The sequence below is a fragment of the Thamnophis sirtalis genome, unplaced genomic scaffold, assembly GCF_051295495.1.
Source record: "Thamnophis sirtalis isolate CommonGarterSnake01/CBP01778 unplaced genomic scaffold, rThaSir2_p1.2 scaffold_2, whole genome shotgun sequence".
Classification (NCBI taxonomy): domain Eukaryota; kingdom Metazoa; phylum Chordata; class Lepidosauria; order Squamata; family Natricidae; genus Thamnophis; species Thamnophis sirtalis.
Genome location: NW_028261382.1, coordinates 61,806,717 through 61,826,106, shown reverse-complemented (window position 1 = coordinate 61,826,106; position 19,390 = coordinate 61,806,717). Strand labels below are relative to the sequence as shown.

The following is a 19,390-nucleotide window of genomic DNA, read 5'->3' as shown; positions in this document are numbered from 1 at the left end:
CATGGAAATAACTTCATTGGTGGAACCAATTTAAGAGAGACGATAAGCTCTTTTACCAGAAATTTTGAGGTATTAAAATGTCAGGGTTCCAAATAGCATCCAAAAGTCATAGTTCGAGGCAAAGCATTGCTCAAAGTTCTAATTTATTAAGAGAGCCATGTTGGCACATCTGGGAAAACCTGAATCTGAAAGCTTCCTGGGTTTCCCCACCCAGTTGAAAGTTCAAGATCTTGCCCCCACACCCACAAGTCCATCCCACGATCCAATCTTCCTCTGCCATGCTGGCAGTTCCACCTCTCTAGTTCAGGTCAGATGCAGAAGTGCAGAGACAAAAGATGACCTTGGCTTTCTGGAAAGAATTTTGTTATGGCTACATAGCATCTCACTCCTTACAATCCCCCCTCCCATTTTCCCACAATAGAAAATGCATAGTAGAATGATAGAAAGTGTGGCAGGCCAAAGATCCAAAAGAAAGGATGGCTGCAGGCCTGACAGACTAGATAACCCATCTATCAAGGTTTCCTCTCCTGAGTAAGATTGGATATGACACATCCTTCATTTCTTTGAGCTCAGGGATCCTAGCACTGAATTACGAGTCAGGTAGCTGGTGATGACCAAGTCCTCAATCTAGAACCCTGCAAAGCTATTACTAATTAAGGGGCTCACCAAATTGTGCTACTTTAATAATAAACCCATTTCCTGTTCACCTCCTCAAATCTCTCAACATGGCTGTAGAGAGTGTTCTGACCTAGGTTTCCCAAACTCACGAAGCAGACTCCTGACAAAACCCCTTTTTATGAAGCTCATGTGAATTCCTCTCATTCACAGTCCTGGCAAAAAGTCTTTCAAGGGTGAATTTACAACCACAGACCTTATCAGGCTTGGAGAGCTGCCAGGCCGATATCTTCCAAACGCAACGGCTGTACAAGAATATACTTGGCAAGGAGTCTCTGAGAGTCACAAACAAATCTTCACACTAATTAAACGAACGAATTGTCTCCTGCAAACTCCACTCCCCTTTTGCTCCTCTTTTATTTCCTATGGGAGGGGCCATTCACTGTCTCCCTGTGCCTTTACTCCCGAGTCGGCCCTTGTTCTTTAGTAGTTCCTTGCTCCTGGCAGCTCTGCGCATGCGCACATCGGCAACAAGCTCCAGCTGTTCTTCTGCCCCACTGATCTCCCACTCTGAAGGCAGCTGATAACTGTCGGACGGCCCTGGCCCCCTCTCTGCCTCCAACACAGAGCCCTCCTCAGAGCCTTCCCCAGACTCCAAGACTCACCATCTGACTCTGGCACCAGCTCCAGTGGCTGCTAATGGACCACAATGGTGAGGAAGGTTCTGAGAACTGGATCTGACCCAGTCTAAATCATTAATTTGACTCCAGTGCACCTTTCAGGTCTCTGGCATTTGTCCGTTGGTACAACGCTTCAAATCCACATTGTTGGATCACTTTGGAAAAACAAACAAATCCAAGCAATGAGACTGTTGTGAAGAAGGAGGCTTAGGACCAAACCTCATTGCAACTCAAGTCACATCACATTAATATTTCAACCCACCAGCGTAAGAACTCTGGTTCCAGCAGTTTTGAGGAATCTTAATGACTTTGATCCATCACTTGGGGAGATAATTGTCAGGTCTTCATTTCAAGGGGGCTTGCAATGATGGCTTTGCATGATCTGGAAGGGGTTTTGAAGGGTGGCTTTGAAAAAATCAATATGCGAGGGTTTGGTGGAAGTGAAGTTGGGTTTGGGTTTGGGGAGTCCACTTCTAAAAAAAAGATACAAGTACTTACCGTATTTTTCGGAGTATAAGATGCACCTTTTGACCCCCAAAAAGAGGGTGAAAATATGGATGCATCTTATACACTGAATGCAGCATTTCTGGCTTCCTGAAACCCCGTCCCCTTCGCAAAAATGGACATGTAGAGGGTTTGGGAGACCTGCAAAGTGCTCCTGGGGGCTGGGGAGGGCAAAAACGAATGAAAAGTGGGCTGTTTTTTGCTCGTTTTTGCCCCCTCAGCCCCCAGGAGCACTCTACAAGCCTCCCAAAGCCTATGCATACCCTGTTTTTCACAAAAAATGGGGCATGCAGAGGGTTTGGGAGGCCTACAGAATGCAAAAACCTTTTTTAAAAAAATTACCTCTTCAAAATCTTGGTGCGTCTTATACTCTGGTGCGTCTTATAGTCCGAAAAATACAATAGTTGTTTTTCCCTGGCCCATTAAGGCACGGAACATCATATGGTTGATGGGCTTCACCAAGGCAACGTCATCTGTCCCACAGCCTGAAACCCAAATGGCAAGGAACCATGTCGACCTTTAAGGCCCAACCTCTTATTCATTGCATGCATGAAGTTCCTCCAGAAACGTTGGTGGGGTTGGAAGAAGAGATGGAGACTCTTCTTCGTTGGGTTGCCCTTCTCTCTGCTCCCAAATGTGTCCCCTTGAAAGCAAGATCAGACATGACCCTGGGGGCCTCTGGGGTTGGTCGGTGGCGGTGGAAATGGGCTGAATGTTGCTAACCCCCCACCCCCAAATGTTTTCTACTGTGATGGCTCATTGTATTCTCTCTTGTTCTTTAGATACCAGCCTGTTGATATCATTCAACCAACCAATCATGTATTGCCAGCCTCATTCGGGGATTCTGATTGGTACATTGTCACAGGCATCTCTCTTACCTCCACCAATGAGTTCTCACGTAGAAAACCATCACAGCATGACGTGCAGAAATAGGGAATGCCAGGTGAATATTTTGAATTTTTTTACTTCTACGTGTTTTTTTTTGGTGGAATTCACAGACTGCTAGGCCCTGGTGTCTTCCTCCCTTCCTTCCTTCCTTCTTTCCTCCCTTTCATTTCTGTCCTTCCTTCCCTCCTCCCCGCCTTCTCTTTCCCTTTTCTTTCTTCATTATGAAAGTCAGAATAACAGAACCCTCTCCTCCTTCCTTTCTTCCCCTCCCATAACATATGAAAAAAATCTACTTCCCCTCCTTCTCCCTTTTCCTCTCTCTTTTCCTTCCCTTCCCTTTATTCCCTTCATTCCTATTTCCTTTTCTTTCCCCTTCCTTCCTTCCTTCCTTCCTTCCTTCCTTCCTTCCTTCCTTCCTTCCTTCCTTCTTTCTTTCTTTCTTTCTTTTCTCTATCTCTTTCTCTCTTTCCTTCTCCCTGCTCTCCTAGATCATGAGCTGCTTAAACAAGAACTGAACAATCGGTTTTTGATTGAGATTGCAGACAGGACTGGCAGCTTGCTCGGTCTGGTGCCGAGGCTGAGGGTGGAGTCCTATCTGCACCAACACACTCATCAACACATCCATCAGCACACAATCACTCCTTGCCCGGCCAGAAGCTGCACTCTGCACCTCCCCTGGTGCATACCCCTTTCCCCAAATGTGTGGATAAGTGAAAACATTTCTAGTTGACCCCGAAGGATGTCCCAAACTGTTCTCCTTCTGCTAATCCAAAGGATGTGTTGCTTTCAAAACACAGTTGCGGTTGCAGCTTTTCACCACAAGCAAATGTGGGGTAATTTGCTACTGCTGTTTCTTAGCGATTACCTTTATTTCTTTCTGTTTGCAGGCAGGACAGTGGGGAGTGGTCTTAGACTTTCTGCTAAGGCAGACAGGGTGGATTTAGATATGTCTAGTCTAACACTTGGTGTCACACAATAGCAGGGTTCCAATATTTGAGGGGCTGCCACAGAAAAGAGGAGACCAGCCTATTCTCCTGAAGGCAAGACAGGAAACCACGGGTGTGTTCTGACCGAGGCTTCCTGAGAGCCTGGAGCAAACTCCTGCTCCTGACAAAAACCCATTTTATTAATTGACCGTGAATTCTACTCATTCACATCCAGCAAAGTCTTTCAAGGGAGGATTTACAGTCACAGACCTTATATGGCTTGGAGAGCTGCCAGGCCGATATCTGCAGAACTTGACAAGGAGCCTCGGAAGGTCACGAACCAATGAAGCGAACTAATTGTCTCCTGCAAACTCCACTCCCCTTTCACTCCTCTTTTATTCCCTCTGGGAGGGGCCATTCATCATCTGGCCTTCCTCCCAAGTCGACCCCTGTTCTTTAGCTGTTCCCTTCATCTGGCAACTCTGCGCATGCACACACTGGGAATAGGCTCCAGCTGTTCTTCTGCCCCCTCTGATCTCTGATTCCGACGGCAGCTGATAACTGGCATACGGCCCTGGCCCCTTCTCTGCCTCCAACACAGAGCCCTCATCTGAGCCTTCCCCAGACTCCAGGACTGGCCCATGTTCCTCCCCAACCTCCTCACTGTCCAAATCTGCTGCCACTGGCGGGCCACAACAGAGTGGAAACTAATGAAGGAGAGAAGCAACCTAGAACGAAGGAGGAATTTCCTGAAAGTGAGAACAGTTAACCAGTGGAACAAAGTTGTGGGTGCTCCATCACTGCAGGCTTTCAAGTCAAGGGCAGGGGTGTCAAATTCAAGGCCCGGGGGCTGGATTCGGCCCACGGGGTGCTTAGATCTGGCCCGTGGGGCCGCCCTGGAGGCAGAAAAGGACTGGCCCACAGTGCCTCTGCCACCGAAGCCCTCAGGAGGGCTTCTCATTGGTCCCCCAAACTGTGTTTTTGCTGGCAGAGGGTTGCAGGAGTCCGTCGCAGCCTAAAACGGAGCCTGTTTTCACTGGCAGAGTCACCACAGGTGCCCCTCACACAAGTGACATCGAGCTGGCCACACCCACTCCCCCCCCCCGAGGTCAAACACAATCCTGATGCGGCCCTCAATGAAACCGAGTTTGGCACCCCTGGTATAGGGTCCCCTGCTCGAGCAGGGAGTCAGACTAGAAGACCTCCAAGGGCCCTTCCAGCTCTTTTATTCGGCGCAACATGAGAATCAGAAGAGCTTAAACCAGTGGTTCTCAATGTCAGCGTTCCAAGTATCATGTAGAATTAAATCAAAGTCTAAGGCAAAACGATCCTTAAAGTTCCAATTTAATAAAGCAGACATTTAAGCACATCTGTGTTAATCCCAATTCTGGAAATTACATCAGAATTCCACCCAGTTAAAAGTTCATGATCTTGTCCCCACACCCACAATCCATCACATGATCCAAACTTCTTCTTGCGGTCAGGTGTAAAAGTACGGAGACAAAAGATGACCTTGGCTTCTAGAAAAGAATGAAAACATTACATTCCACAATCCTACTCCTGTCTATTCCCCGCTCCCATCAACTATACTAAAGAAACAGCATAATGAAATAAGAGAAAGTGTGGCAGGCCAAAATTCTAAAAGGAATATAATTGCAGGTCTGACACTCAACCTTCCCAATGCCGCAACCCTTTAATACAGTTCCTGATGTTGTGGTGACCCCAAACCATAAAATCGGTGTCTCGGTTCCTAAGACCATCAAAAATATGTGTTTTCCGATGGTCTTAGGCAACCCCTGTGAAAGGGTCATTCGACCCGTAAAGGGGTCCCGACCCACAGGCTGAGAACCACTGGCTTCAACGAAGAGAGCCTTCCATGGCGAAAGGCGTTTTGCGTGTTGGGGGGGGGGACCGCAACCCCTTGGAATGTTCTTAATTCCAGAACATTCCTTCCTTTTTCATTCGGCCTCTCTTCCCGCCATAATCATTCAGCCGCCAGTGAAAATATAATTCTTCCCTTCGTCGCTATCCAAATCGGTACCACCCAGTAGCAGCGGGAACATTTGTTTCCCTCCCGAATGTTAATATTTGACTTGATGAAGCCAAGACCCCCATCAATAAGTATCTGTACTTTCAACACTGACCAGGCTGTGTGGCCGTATGTTTGTTTATGGCATGGCTGAAAGACTAATTCAGGTGTTTGGGTTATTTTAATATTTCCTTCCAAAGAAGCCGGCTGGTGTAGTAGTGTGGATTTTGTAGCACGCAATTGCCCACCCACTAGCAACTTCCTGCTTTCCCCCAAAATGTCACCGCCAATTATGGAGGGGGGGGATCCAAATTGTGGGTTGGAAACACAGCAACTCTTTGACTTAACGGGGCACATGAGGGGAAGGGAGATCTCTTCTCCTGTCCTTTGACCTTTTCTTTTACATTTCACAGCAATAACTGTGTATTTAGAAGAACAGAATTGAAGTTGGGATCGCGGAAATGCCACCGCGAGAATCCATGAGAGAAAGTGAATAAGCAAGGGCAACAACGGGAAGGAGGGAGGACGAGGAGGGAAAGGAAGAAAGGGTAAAAGCAGAGGAAGCAAGGGAGGGGAAAGTAAGAGTAGAAGAGTGGGTAAGAAGGAGGAGAAGAGAGGAGGAACAGGGGAAAGAGAGGGGAAGAAGAATGTATATTTGTGAATGTATTCGAAAGGAAAAAAAAACTTTTTCCAAAAAAAAGAAATAGCAATAGCAGTTAGACTTATATACCGCTTCATAGGGCTTTCAGCCCTCTCTAAGCGGTTTACAGAGTCAGCATATTGCCCCCAACAACAATCCGGGTTCTCATTTTACCCACCTCGGAAGGATGGAAGGCTGAGTCAACCCTGAGCCGGTGAGATTTGAACAGCCGAACTGCAGAACTGCAGTCAGCTGAAGTAGCCTGAAGTGCTGCATTTAACCACTGCACCACCTCGGGACCTTGGAGATCTTCTAGTCCAACCCCCTGCTTAGGCAGAAACCCTACACCACTTCAGACAAATGGTTATCCAACATCTTCTTAAAAACTTCTATTGTTGGAGCATTTGCAACTTCTGGAGGGAAGTTGTTCCACTGGTTAATTGTTCTCACTGTCAGGAAATTCCTCCTTGGTTCTAAGTTGCTTCTCTCCTTGATTAGTTTCTACTCATTGCCCTTTGTCTTGCCCACAGGTGCTTTGGGGAATAGGTTGACTCCCTCTTCTTTGGGGCAGCCCCTCAAGTCCTGGAAGACTGCTATCATACCACAAACACAGTCCTTCTCTTTGTTAGTTCCCTGTAAAATGGGGCAAAACTCACTTAACGACTCTCTTGCTTAGCCCCAGAAATGTTGGGCTCAGTTATCATTAATCAAGGACTGTCGGTAACTAACACGATAGACTCCTCTCCTTCCCCCAGTCCTGCCTTTAGCAAAGGCTGGGCTCAACATTTCTTTCCCAACAGTGTTGAAATAGGGTTCAAGTTTTGCAACTCTTTGTAGTATTCTTATTTTTTTCCCCAGCCTCCTTCATTTGGGGGAGAGCCAACCCGTGGGAAATGACACTTTATCCTTTCTTCTCCCTCCTTGTCATCTCTTTGGCGGCACTAATCCGCTTAACCCAAGAACAAAGAATGGTTTTCATCCGCCCTCAGAGTGCCTTCAGGTGGTTTGAACGCTGCCCAAGGCCCATTTTTCTTTCCCCCTCCCGGGAACCACAACAAGCTCAGATTTTTCGCTCCAGAGCTGGCCCACCCCGAGATTTTTAAGAACTCAGTCACCTGATCCCTTTGTGCCTCCCATGCCCCACAGATGTGAGTTGAAGAGCGTTAAACCCAGAGGTGGTATTCAGCAGGTTCTGATCAGTTCTAGAGAATCGGTAGCAGAAATTTTGAGTAGTTCGGAGAACCGGTAAATACCACCTCTGGCTGGCCTCACCTGCATCCTGAGTCTCAGCTGATAAGAAGGGAATTGAGATTTTACAGTATTCTTTCCCTGGAGTGGGAGGGAATGGAGATCGCACAGAGTAGGCCTCCTCTGAATTCCATCCGCCAGCCAGTGCCGACTGGCGACTACGCGGAGGAGAGCCTTCTCAGTTGCAGCTCCGACATTATGGAACAACCTCCCCGTGGAGATCCGTACCCTCACCACAGTCCAGGCCTTCCGCACAGCCCTTAAGAACTGGCTATCCCGTCAGGCCTGGGGATAGGATTACTCTAACCCCGCCCAAATGTTGAGTGAATGTTGTGTTTTTACGATCAATTTTCTTTTAATCACGATTCTTTTCTTTTTAAGTCTTGTCTTGCACTCCCTTCCCTTCATTGTTGTAAGCCGCCCTGAGTCCCCTCAGGGAAAAGGGCGGCATATAAATTTCCAATAAAATCCTAAAAATCCTAAATTTTGCAGTATCCTTTCCCTGGAGTGGGAGGGAATGGAGATTTTACAATATCCTTCTCCTGGAGTGGGTTGGCAATGGAGATTTTGCAGTATCCTTCCCCCAGGAGTGGGGAGGGAATGGGGATTTTGCAGTATCTTTCCCCTGGAGTGGGGAGGGAATGGAGATTTTGCAGTATCCTTCCCCTGGAGTGGGAGGGAATAGAGATTTTATAGTATCTTTTCCCTGCCATGCCCACCAAGCCGTGCCCAGATAACTGGTAATAAAAAAATTTGAATCCCACCTCTCTTTCTCTCTGCATTCTCTCTCTCTCTCCCTCTCTCTCTCTCTCTCTCACACACACACACACAATTGTGCCCCATCGTTCCTTGCAATGTCTGATCTCCCCTTTTCCAGAACTTCCACTCTGCGGGTTTATTAATCCCGAACACCCGAACCATGGGGGGGGTGGGGCAGGGATAAATCACCAGCTGCACGTGTTCTAGTAATTTCAGAGTATTTACACTGGAGGGTACATGACTCCGGTAATCACTGTAATTAACCCAATTGCAAAATCTGCACTCCAGCATGGCGGAGGACGCACAAGGGAGCGTGACAATTTGGCTTGGGGAAAGGGAGGGGGGATTTTAGGGAGACCCCTTCCTTCCCATGGTGGGACCTCTTCTGCCTGCTTGAGGGTTAATTGTTCTCAAGACGTGATCAGAATACTAATGTGGGGGCGGAGGGTGATAGGGTCAAACCGAATGTGACGGGGAGATCAAATTGCCGAATAAAAATAGAGGGTTAAAGATCCACCACGGGTTGAACAGGTCAACAAAAACTCTTTAATTTTGGCTACCTCCTTTGTTAGGCCAATCACTGCAACATCCCTGCTTGGTGGCTGCTTCATATTTATGACGGTGGCAGCATCCCGGGGCCAGGGGTTTGGTTTTGTTTTCTGCGACTTTCCGACAAACAAAGTCATTGGGCAAGCTGGATTCGCCGGACATCCATGTCACTAACAAAACAACCGGGAGTCACTTAACAGTGGGGGCAAGAAAAGGCCATCATACAGGGCACAACTCTCACTTAACCACTGTCAGGCTTAGCAACAGAATGTTTGGGCTCAATTGCGGTCATAAGGCGAGGATTACAGTGCTACCTGTTATAGCACTGTGGCTGTTGGCTACCTGCCTGCCTGTCTCAAAGACCCCCAACAAGCTTCTGGCTAAAAGGGGAAACTAGAATCCGTGAGGGGTGGAATGAGACCTAAGTCTTCCCACTCCTAGTTCAATACCTTCACCCCCATGTCCCACGGAATTTCTAGATCGGGTTGGCAAACTCGATTTCATTGAGGGACGCATCAGGATTGTGTTCAACCTCAATGGGGTGGGTGTGGCCAGTTCGACGTCATTTATGTTGGTGTCCTGCCAGCGAAAACAGGCTCCCGAGCTCCGTTTTCAGCTGCGGCGGCCTCCTGCAACCCTCTGCCAGCAAAAACGGAGCTTAGGGGAGACACACACAGGCTGGTCCTTCCCTGTTTCCAGGGTGGTCCTGCGGGCCGGATCTAAGCACCCCGCAGGCCATATCCAGCCACCGGTCCTTGACTTTGAAACCCCTTTTCTAGATTAGGAAGGAAATCGTGTGCTTTGTTAAAAGGAGCCTCTTTAAAACGCAAAGTGAAACACACTTCATTTAGTTGAGCATTCAACATCACAACAGCCCTGAATAAAAGTGACTTAGGACCGTTTTTTACACTTACAGCCTCCCCACGCTCACATGGTCACAATTATTGATGCTTGGCAACTGGTTCATATTTATGATGGTTGCAGCATCCCGGGAGGGTGGGTCACATGATCCGCTTTTGCGTCCTTCTGATGAGCAAAGTCCATGGGGATTCACTTAATAACCAGGTTATTAATGTAATGAACAGCAGTGATTCACTTAAGAACTGTAGCAAGGAAAGCTGTATAACGGGGCAAAACTCACTTAACAAAGGTTTGACAACATAAATTTTGAGCTCCATTGTGGCCATAACTCGAGGACTTTCTGTAATGGCAACCCACCTCCACCGTGTCTATGAACTACCCCAAGCCTTCCTCCTCCTACCGTATGTTCGGTTATACTTCAATTGCCTTCAAGCCTTATACCAAACCAACCAACGTTTCTTCAACTTTCTGTTTTTTCCTCCAGTTCGACAAATATGCTCCCAAACTTGAGAATCCTTACTTTCGACATTCCAATGTAAGTGCCTTTTATTCTTAATATTCTTTAAAAGTGTAGAATTTGTTCCGTGTTTGATGTTTTTGTCAGAGTTTTTCGGAGTATAAGACACCCCGTTTTCCCTCAAAAAAGAGGATGAAAATCTGGGTGCGTCATACACTGAATACAGCATTTTTTGCCTCCCGAAACCCTGCTCCTTCACCAAAATGGCCGTGCATAGCTTGTAGGAGGCTTTCAGAGAGCTCCTGGGGTTTGGGGAGGGCAGAAATGAGTCAATTTTGCCCCTCCAGCCCCCAGGAACACTCTATAATCCTCCTAAAGGCTATCCATGCCCTTTTTGCAAAACGGGCCGTTTTTGCAAAAAACAGACCGTTTTTTGCTTGTTTCCCCCCCCCTCCCCAGGAGCACTCTACAAGACTCTTAAAGGCTATTCATGCCCTTTTTTGAAAAAATAACGGGCCCGTTTTCACAAAAAACGGGCCGTTTTTGGGAGGTTTGCAGAGTGCAAAACCTTTTTTATTTTAATTTGCCTCTTCAAAACCTCGGTGTGTCTTATACTCTGTTGCGTCTTATACTCCGAAAAATATGGTACATAATAACACATGAATAAATGTACAATACCTACAGCTGATTCTTCCAACGTGGTAGAGAGGAGTGATTGTAAGCAGGTTCAAACATAGGCAGGCATATACAGAGAATGAAGTTTCAGTTCAGCATTCAGCGCTTAATACAGACAAAGAGAACCTCCTCTATACAGGTCAGTTAAACTAAGCCTAAGCCACACCCAGGCCCCTAGCTGTCTCCAGCAAATACAGTTTCAGTTTCTAAACAGCCCTCATTGGCTAACGTAGTTGCTGTGCCTATTCATTGGCTGACCTTGTTACCATGTCCTATTCCAGCCAGTCCCCAATAGCTGACTTGTTGCTATGTCCTATTCCAGTTCATGAATATTCTGATAGTTTTCCTTACCTGATGTTTTTGATGCAGCTTAAGCTACATGGGTTTTATTTAGGATTAAGAAAAGAACAATTCAAGAAACCAGTTATTTTCAGTCTTGGAGCAGTTTTTATTATAAAGGAGTTGTCTGTGTTAATAGTTTTTTATTAGTTTATAATATAGCATACAAAGAAAATAAAAGTAAATTGTAGGGGAAATAGGAAAGGAGAAAGGGAAAGCGAGGGAAAGAAAAGGGGAAAATGAAAAAAAGGGGCATTGATTTCTGAGTCCCTTTGGTGCAGTAGAATAAGGCATTAACATCAAACATCAACTATATAACAATATAAATTCAAATCCTAGCCCCACTTAACAGAGTGAGCTCCCGTGACTTCTCCCAGCTTCTGCCAACCTAGCAGTTTGAAAGCACATAAAAAATGCAAGTAGAAAAATAGGAACCACCTTTGTTGAGAAGGTAACAGCGTTCCGTGCATATTTGGCATTTAATCATGCCAGCCACATGACCATGGAGACATCTTCGGCTCTTCAGCTTTGAAATGGAGAGGAGCACCGCCCCCTAGAGTCAGGAACGACTAGCACATATGTGCGAGGGGAACCTTTACCTTTACCTATATAAATTAGCCATTTCAATGACCACAAATCTATCTCAACTGCAAAACCCAAAAAGTTTTACTTTTTTTCCCCACCACCACAAGCACAAAGTCCAGAAGCGGTTTCCAAGTAGAAATGAAAGTATTTGTATTTTCTTCCCTCGATTAAAACAGTCAACTTAGCCATTGCAAAACCCCTTTCCTTCTCTTGGACATTCTCAATTCATTCTGCCTTTCCTCTGATCCAAGAGATTCAGTTTTGTATCTAATCTATAATGTGTTTCGTGTTTTTTTGTCCCTGGAGACATTTCATTCATCCAGGTCATCAATCAATCACCCTCTCTCTAGCATGCCAGACTTCAAACTGGGACTCATCCAGAACCCCCCCCCCCCCAAAAAAAATAGCAAATCAGGAAAGGTTAATATCCTGTGACTTGCAATCTAATTTTCCATGCAAAGTCCGGAAGGCAAGCTTATGACCATAGTCAATTGAAGGACTATCAAACCATTCCTGGGAGGCCTACATATTTGAGATTAAGTGAACTGTGTGCTCAAGGCAAGGTTTATATAAAGATAGTTGTCCAAGATGAGAGCAATGTGTTTGACAAATGAGGTGGGGGGAAATGATATAAAATTTGCAGGATGCTTACCAAATGTGAGCCTCTTGTACAGTTTTATTTTTAAATCAAAGTGGACAAATGTCACTTATTCATAAAGCGATGTCCATATTTTTCTTCTCTTCTGCATTTTTTTAAAGCAGCTTGTGAGTTACTGCATGTTCTCACGGAGGCTTCCCAAGAACATGTCCCTTGTCTGGACAAAAAAACCCTTTTATTAATTGACTGTGAATTCTGCTCATTCGCATCCAGCAAAGTCTTTCCAGGGAGGATTTACAGTCACAGACCTTATCTGGCTTGGAGAGCTGCCAGGCCGAGATCTGCAAAACTTGGCAAGGAGTCTCCTGCGTGACTCCACTCCCCTTTCACTCCTCTTTTATTTCCTCTGGGTGAGGCCATTCATCGTCCACCTGTGGTCTTACTCCCAAGTCGACCCCTGTTCTTTAGTTGTTCCCTTCTACTGGCAGCTCTGTGCATGCACACACTGGGAACAGGCTCCAGCTGTTCTTCTGCCCCACTGATCTCCAACTCCAAAGGCAGCTGATAATTGGCATACGGCCCTGATCCCCTCTCTGCCTCTGACACAGAGCCCTCTTCAGAGCCTTCCCCAGACCCAGACTCCAGGACTGGCCCATGTTCTTCCCCAACCTCCTCACTGTCCGACTCTGCTGCCAGCTCCACTGGCTGTTGGCAGGACACAACACTGCAAAGTTTTATGGATCTTTTCATCCAAGAAGCTTTTTAGTTCTAACTGAAGGATTTAATGGTGTATTCTCAATGGTTCAGAAGAAGAATTTTCTTGGGATGAGATGTGAAACGTTTTGGAAGATAACACTTAACAAAGTCCAGTTTCCTATTGGGAGGAAAAATATTTAGGACAAACCTCAGTTTTATATCCCAGTTTATGGGGGGAGCTGCTGATTTCCAAAACCTACTTTTGAAAGCTGGAAAACCCTTCATGCCAAAATTCCCCCGTGGCCATGCCGTGACACACAGAAAGACAGACAGCCCATAAAAGAAATAAGAGAGACCAACATAAATCTATATTTGCATCTTCTTTCTGTTAACATGAAATCAACTTAATACAATCACACTTTTGAGTTGCGCATTTAATCATTGTTCCCTTCCATGACTTGGAAGAAATAATAATCAGAATTTGGTAACAGGTCTACAGATTTCTGGTTCTTCATGGTGAGCCCCTCTGCCCTAAAGATTTTAGATATGCTTTTGAAAAATTATCTATATGTTAAGGTTCATTAAGTTTGTGAGTATAGAGGGCCTCTCCATCCATCGTTGCAAGCCTTCGGAAATACATTTATCCCAAATGGCTATGTTTATTTTTAGTGAGAAATATATTTTCCTTCTGGTAATTGGTCTCATCTTTAGTGGTTTTTAAATTTTTATTATTATTATATACTTTATTCATTGCACATGAATCGGTCAACTGAACATTCAAAAACGCATCACAAATACCATTAACTGGTACTGATGGTTGATACGGATTGCTGCCAGCGTCCTTGGTATCAACCAAGTATCATCTTAAGATGTACGATGTTCCGAGTAACACAGTTTTTTGACGTTCCAGTGGTGTCATTGCAGGAAGCTGCAATTTCTTGATGTGTTTTATAAAATTCTTGGACATGGTACCAAGTGCCCTGACGATATTGGGTATCACTGTTTTTATTAATGGAATGGAATGGAATAGAATAGAATAGAATAGAATAACAGAGTTGGAAGGGACCTTGGAGGTCTTCTAGTCCAACCCCCTGCCTAGGCAGGAAACCCTACACTACTTCAGACAAATGATTATTCAATCTCTTCTTAACGACTTCCAGAGTCTCTTCCTGGAGGCAAGTTATTCCACTGATTAATTGTTCTCACTGTCAGGAAATTTCTCCTCAGTTCTAGGTTGCTTCTCTCCTTGATTAGTTTCCACCCATTCCTTCTTGTTCTACCCTCAGGTGCTTTATAGGATAATAGTAGTAGTAGTAGTAGTAGTAGTAGTAGTAGTAGTAGTAGTAGTAGTAGTAGTAGTAGTAATTGGTCACATACTCAGCTGCTGTAAAATAAATCACGCAGACTGATTATAAATTGCGGCACAATTCAGTAGCACAAATGATCCATTGGAATTTGTGCAAAAATTATAATATTAAAACAGCAACACACTGGTGGGAACATAAGCCTGAAAAAGTCACTGAAAATCAGATGGTCAAGATCTTGTGGGATTTTTGCATACAAACGGACAAAATACTGGCACATAATACACCAGACATCACACTGGTTGAGAAAAATAAGGTTACAATCGTAGACATTGCAATACCAGGTGATAGCAGGATCGACGAGAAGGAACATGAAAAAATTGCGAAATACCAGGACTTAAAAATAGAAATTCAACGATTATGGCACAAACCAGCAGTGGTAATTCCAGTGGTAATCGGCACACTGGGTGCTATTCCAAAAGCACTGGAATTACATTTAAAACAGTTAAAAATTGACAAAATCACCATCAGTCAAATGCAAAAAGCTGCACTGCTTGGATCTTCACGCATATTACGAAAATACATTAAGACGTCCTAAGCCCTGGATAGGTCCCAACTAGTAATCAATGCCAAATCCAGCGAAACAACTGGCCGCTGTGATACAATTCTGTTGTTGCGATAATAACAATAATAACAATAATAATTGGAAGCAGATAACATCTTGAATGGAAAAGTCAAAGAATCAATGCAAAAGGAATACATCAGAATATTAAAATCAAAGCTGAATCCTGGAAACATAATTAAAGCCATTAATACATGGGCAGTTCCAGTGTTACGCTACTCAGCTAGGATCATCAACTGGACTCTGGCTGAACTGGAAAACCTGGACCAGAAAACATGCAAACTTTTGAATATGTATCATGCTTTACATCCACAAAGTGACATCCACAGGTTGTACCTGTCAAGAAAAATAGGAGGCAGGGGGCTATTGTAAATCCATCAAACTGTAGAAGAAAAAAAATGATGTTTGAATGATTATGTGAACCAAAGTACAGAAAAATTGCTGTAGGCTGTGAAAACAGAGAACAGCATAAAAACAACAGAAACAAAGGCAGAATATAAGGAAAAACAGATGGATGACAGATTAAATAGATGGAAAACCAAAGCTTTGCATGGACAGCACTTGAAAAACATTGAAGGAAAATGTGATGGCAACTTGACGTAGACATGGCTTAAGATGGGAACTATCAAGAAAGAAGCGGAAGGTTTAATACTGGCTGCTCAAGAACAATCACTACAAACTTATGCCACGAAAGCGAAGATACAAAAATCCACTGACAACTCAAAGTGACGACTTTGCAACAACAAAGTTGAAACTGTTTCACATTTAATATGTGAATGCAGCAAAATCGTACAAACTGATTACAAAGCTAGACACGACCGAGTTGCTAAATTAATCCACTGGTCATTATGTAAAAATAGGATTTACCTGTATCCAGAAAGTCATGGGAACATAAAGTGGAAAAAGTTATCGAAAATGAGAAGATGAAGATCTTGTGGGACTTTCAAATGCAAACAGATCATCATTTGGAGCACAACACGCCAGATATCACGGTTGTAGAGGGTCGAAGTGTACAGTTTTATTGATATCTCTGTTCCTGGAGATGCCAGAGTCGAAGAAAAAGAACTAGAAAAAATAATGGAATATCGTGACCTGGCCATTGAAACTACATGGCTATGGATGAAGCATGTAACAGTGATACCCATTGTCATCGGGGCACTTGGCACCAAGTCCAAGACTTTCACAAGATAGACCCACAAATTGCAGCTTCCTGCAATAACACCAGTGGAACTGCAAAAAACTGCGCTACTCAGAACATCTTATATTTTAAGGAGGTACTTGGTTGATACCTAGGACGCTGGCAGCAAACCGTATCAACCATTAGCATCAGTCACTGGTATTTGCAATGCATTTTTGAATGTTCAGTTGGCTGAGTTTCATGTTTAATGAATAAAGTGTATAATAATAATAATAATCTCAAGGACATTGGTTGGCCAGAAAGGGCTGATTATTACAGCTCTGACATTGTTTTATTTCTGTTATTTTACTTGGATGGGCTTTGGTAGATGGCAATGCCTGGACAACCTTGGATGTTTCTGGAATTGGCCACAGATCATCCTTGAACAGAAGACTACCCCTGCAGGGAAGCCCAAGGCTGTGTAGACTAACCTTGGAGGGTGAAGGGAAAAAAACCCATCACACAGGGAAGGCTGTGTCAAAACACTTCAGTTTCGCTGCCAATAAAACTGCACAATGTCAACTCCAAGAGCTTATCTCAAGGGTATCCCTCTCTTCTTCTTTTTTCTACAACTGTAGAAAAGAGATGTATGAGAGAAGCTGACTTCACAGAATTGCGGAATAACAGAATTGGAAGGAAACCTCAGAAGTCTTCTAGTCTAACCCCTTGCACAAGCAGGAGACCCTGTACTATTCTGGACAAAATGGTCGTCCCATCTCTTCTTGAAAACTTCCAGAGACGGAGCACCCAAATTGATCATAATTTAAATTAATGTATCCTGATAATTCTAGAACGTAGAATAACAGAGGTGGAAGGGAACCTTGGAGGTCTTCTAGCTCGAGCAGCTTGCCTCTGGAAGTTGTGGGGGCTCCATCAGTGGAGGTTTTAAAGAGGAGACTGGACAGCCATTTGTCCAAAATGGTCAAGGGTAGTATCCTGCTTAAGCAGGGGGTTGGACTAGAAGACCTCCAAGGTCCGTTCCAACTCTGTTATTCTGCTTTCCTTCCTTCCTTCTTTCTTTCCTTCCTTCCTTATCACTGGAAGTTTTTAAGAAGAGACTAGACAACCACCTGTCTGAAATGATATAAGTTCTCCTGCCTGAGCAGGGGTTGAACTAGAAGACCTCCAAGGTCCCTTCCAATTCTGTGATTCTGTATTCTGAGACTATCCTGCACAGGTAGAAGACCTTAGACCATTCTGGCTTGCAGAGAATTTGGCTGAGAAAGACAGCCAGGAGTTCTCCAAAACAGACATGCCTCCCCATCTTTTAACCTCATGGGCATCTTCCCCCTTTCAGCCCAGGAAAGGAAGTATAGACAGAACTTCCTGCCTTCCTTCTTTTCTACCCCTCGATATCTCTTTCTGGCTGCATCAACAGCAGCATCAAAGGAAGCAAGTTGTGGTTGGGTAAAAGTTTGGGCTTCTTGGCTGGCCCCCCGTGTGAATTGGGAGGGTTGGTGAAGATTAAAGGGGGCTCTTTTGCAGGAGGCTTGTGAAGGCCAACCACGGGAAGGGAGTGGCCAAGTGAAGTCATCTTGGCTTATGTCAAAAGAGCCTCAGTGGTGCAGAACTGCTGCTTCAGTGGAAATTGGGAAGGAAGGAGGGGAGAGGAAGGGAAAGACAGAGGAAAGGAGGGAGTAAAGAAGGAAGGGGGGAGAGTGAAAAGGAGGGAGGGCGAGAAAGAAGGGGGGAGGAAGAGAAAAGAAAGGAGGGAGGGAAAGAAAAGGAAGGAAGAAGGGAGAGAAAAGGAAGGAAAGACAAATGGAAGGAGAGATGGAAAGAAAAAGAAGGAGGGAGAGGAGAGAAAAGGATGGAGGGAGAGAAAGCAAAAGAAGGAAGGAGGGAGAGAAAAGGAAGGAAGTGAAGGACAGGGAAGGAGGGAGGGGAAGAAAAGGAAGTGAAAAGGAAGGAGGAAGAGAAAAGGAAGGGGGGAAGGAGAGAAAAAGAAGGATTTTATTTGGACTCTAGGGGGTACGAGAAAAAGAGGCCTTCGAAATCTTGCTTTTTGGCGCCGGCTTCATTTCCCTTCCGAAAAATTAAAAACTGCCCCCGGATATGTCCCACTGTTCTATGATCCCATCTCTAATGCAAATTCTCTCTTCTTCTTTTTCACCCCCCTCAGTTCTTTCCAAGTTACACCCCCAATGTGCCAGGAATGCCTTCCATGCTCCCCCACCCAGGTCCTTTCGGGTCCCTCCAAGGAGCCTTTCAACCCAAGGTAAATATCGACCACGTTCCTTCGTCAAACACCTTTTATTTTTATTTATTTATTGTCCTTTCACCAAACAAATCGGGGCAGAGACTGGAACTGGCTGTGTTCAAAGAAATGGTTATAAAAAACAGCTCACCTGTCTTCTTTCCTGAATCCAGCGTTCGTTTTCAGAAGGGGCCTCTCTGAGCCTGTGGTTGCCCTGGGCTGCTGACAAGTTGTTTTTGTTCATAAAATGGAGACACGGGGTTTGTTTTATCCATTTATCATTTTTTTAAACAAGCTGCAGTGACCTGGTTTGTACATGTTGCCAAACCAAAAGGAAAATATTTCCTCTTCGTATTAAACCCAAATGAATCTATTAGAGGGCGAAGAGAAAGAAGTTTTATTTCTTTTTCATAAGGGAAAAGGAGGAAGGGTTCATTTATATTTATATGTAATGGAAGAGAAGGGGAAGAAGAACAGAAGGAGGAGAAGAGGAGGAGGAGAAAAAGAAGGAGGGGGTTCTATTATTCTGACTTCCTTTCATAATGAGAAGAAAGGGGAAGGGGAAGGAAGGAAAGAAGGACAGAAAGGAGAAGGAGGAAAGGAGATAGAAAAAGAAAGAAAAGAAGGGGAAAAGAAGTAGGAAGGAAAAAAGGGAAGGAAAAGAGAGAGAGGGAAAGGGAGAAGTAGAAGTAGACTTTTTAAAATATGTAATGGAAGAGGAGGAGGAGGGGTTCTGTTATTCTGACTTTATTTCATAATGGAGAAAGAAAAGAGGAAGAGAAGGAGGGGAGGAAGGAAGGAAAGAAGGGCAGAAAGGAGAAGGAAAGGAGACAAGAAGGAAGGAAGGGGAAAGGAAGTAGGAAGGAAGGGAAGGAAAAGAGAGGGAAAGGGAGAAGAAGTAGATTTTTTATATGTAATGGAAGAGGAGGAGGAGGAGAAGAGGAGGGGGAGTTCTGTTATTCTGTTATTTCTTTCATAATGGAGAAGGAGAAGAGGAAGAGGAGAAGAGGAGGGAGGGAGGAGAAAGGAAAGGAGGGAGGA

The 19,390-nt window shown here is 44.7% G+C and overlaps 1 protein-coding gene across 8 annotated transcripts in view; it reads left to right on the top strand.

The window, feature by feature from the left end:
• The window catches only part of FBRSL1 (fibrosin like 1), a 615,070-nt gene that overhangs the window by 570,428 nt on the left and 25,252 nt on the right, over positions 1-19,390 (top strand). For all 8 annotated transcript variants that reach the window (XM_087705779.1, XM_087705776.1, XM_087705775.1 and 5 more), the window contains 3 exons: positions 2,582-2,742; positions 10,184-10,234; positions 18,275-18,370. In XM_087705779.1, coding sequence (XP_087561905.1) covers positions 2,582-2,742; positions 10,184-10,234; positions 18,275-18,370 — 308 coding nt within the window. The remainder of the gene's footprint in view (positions 1-2,581; positions 2,743-10,183; positions 10,235-18,274; positions 18,371-19,390) is intronic.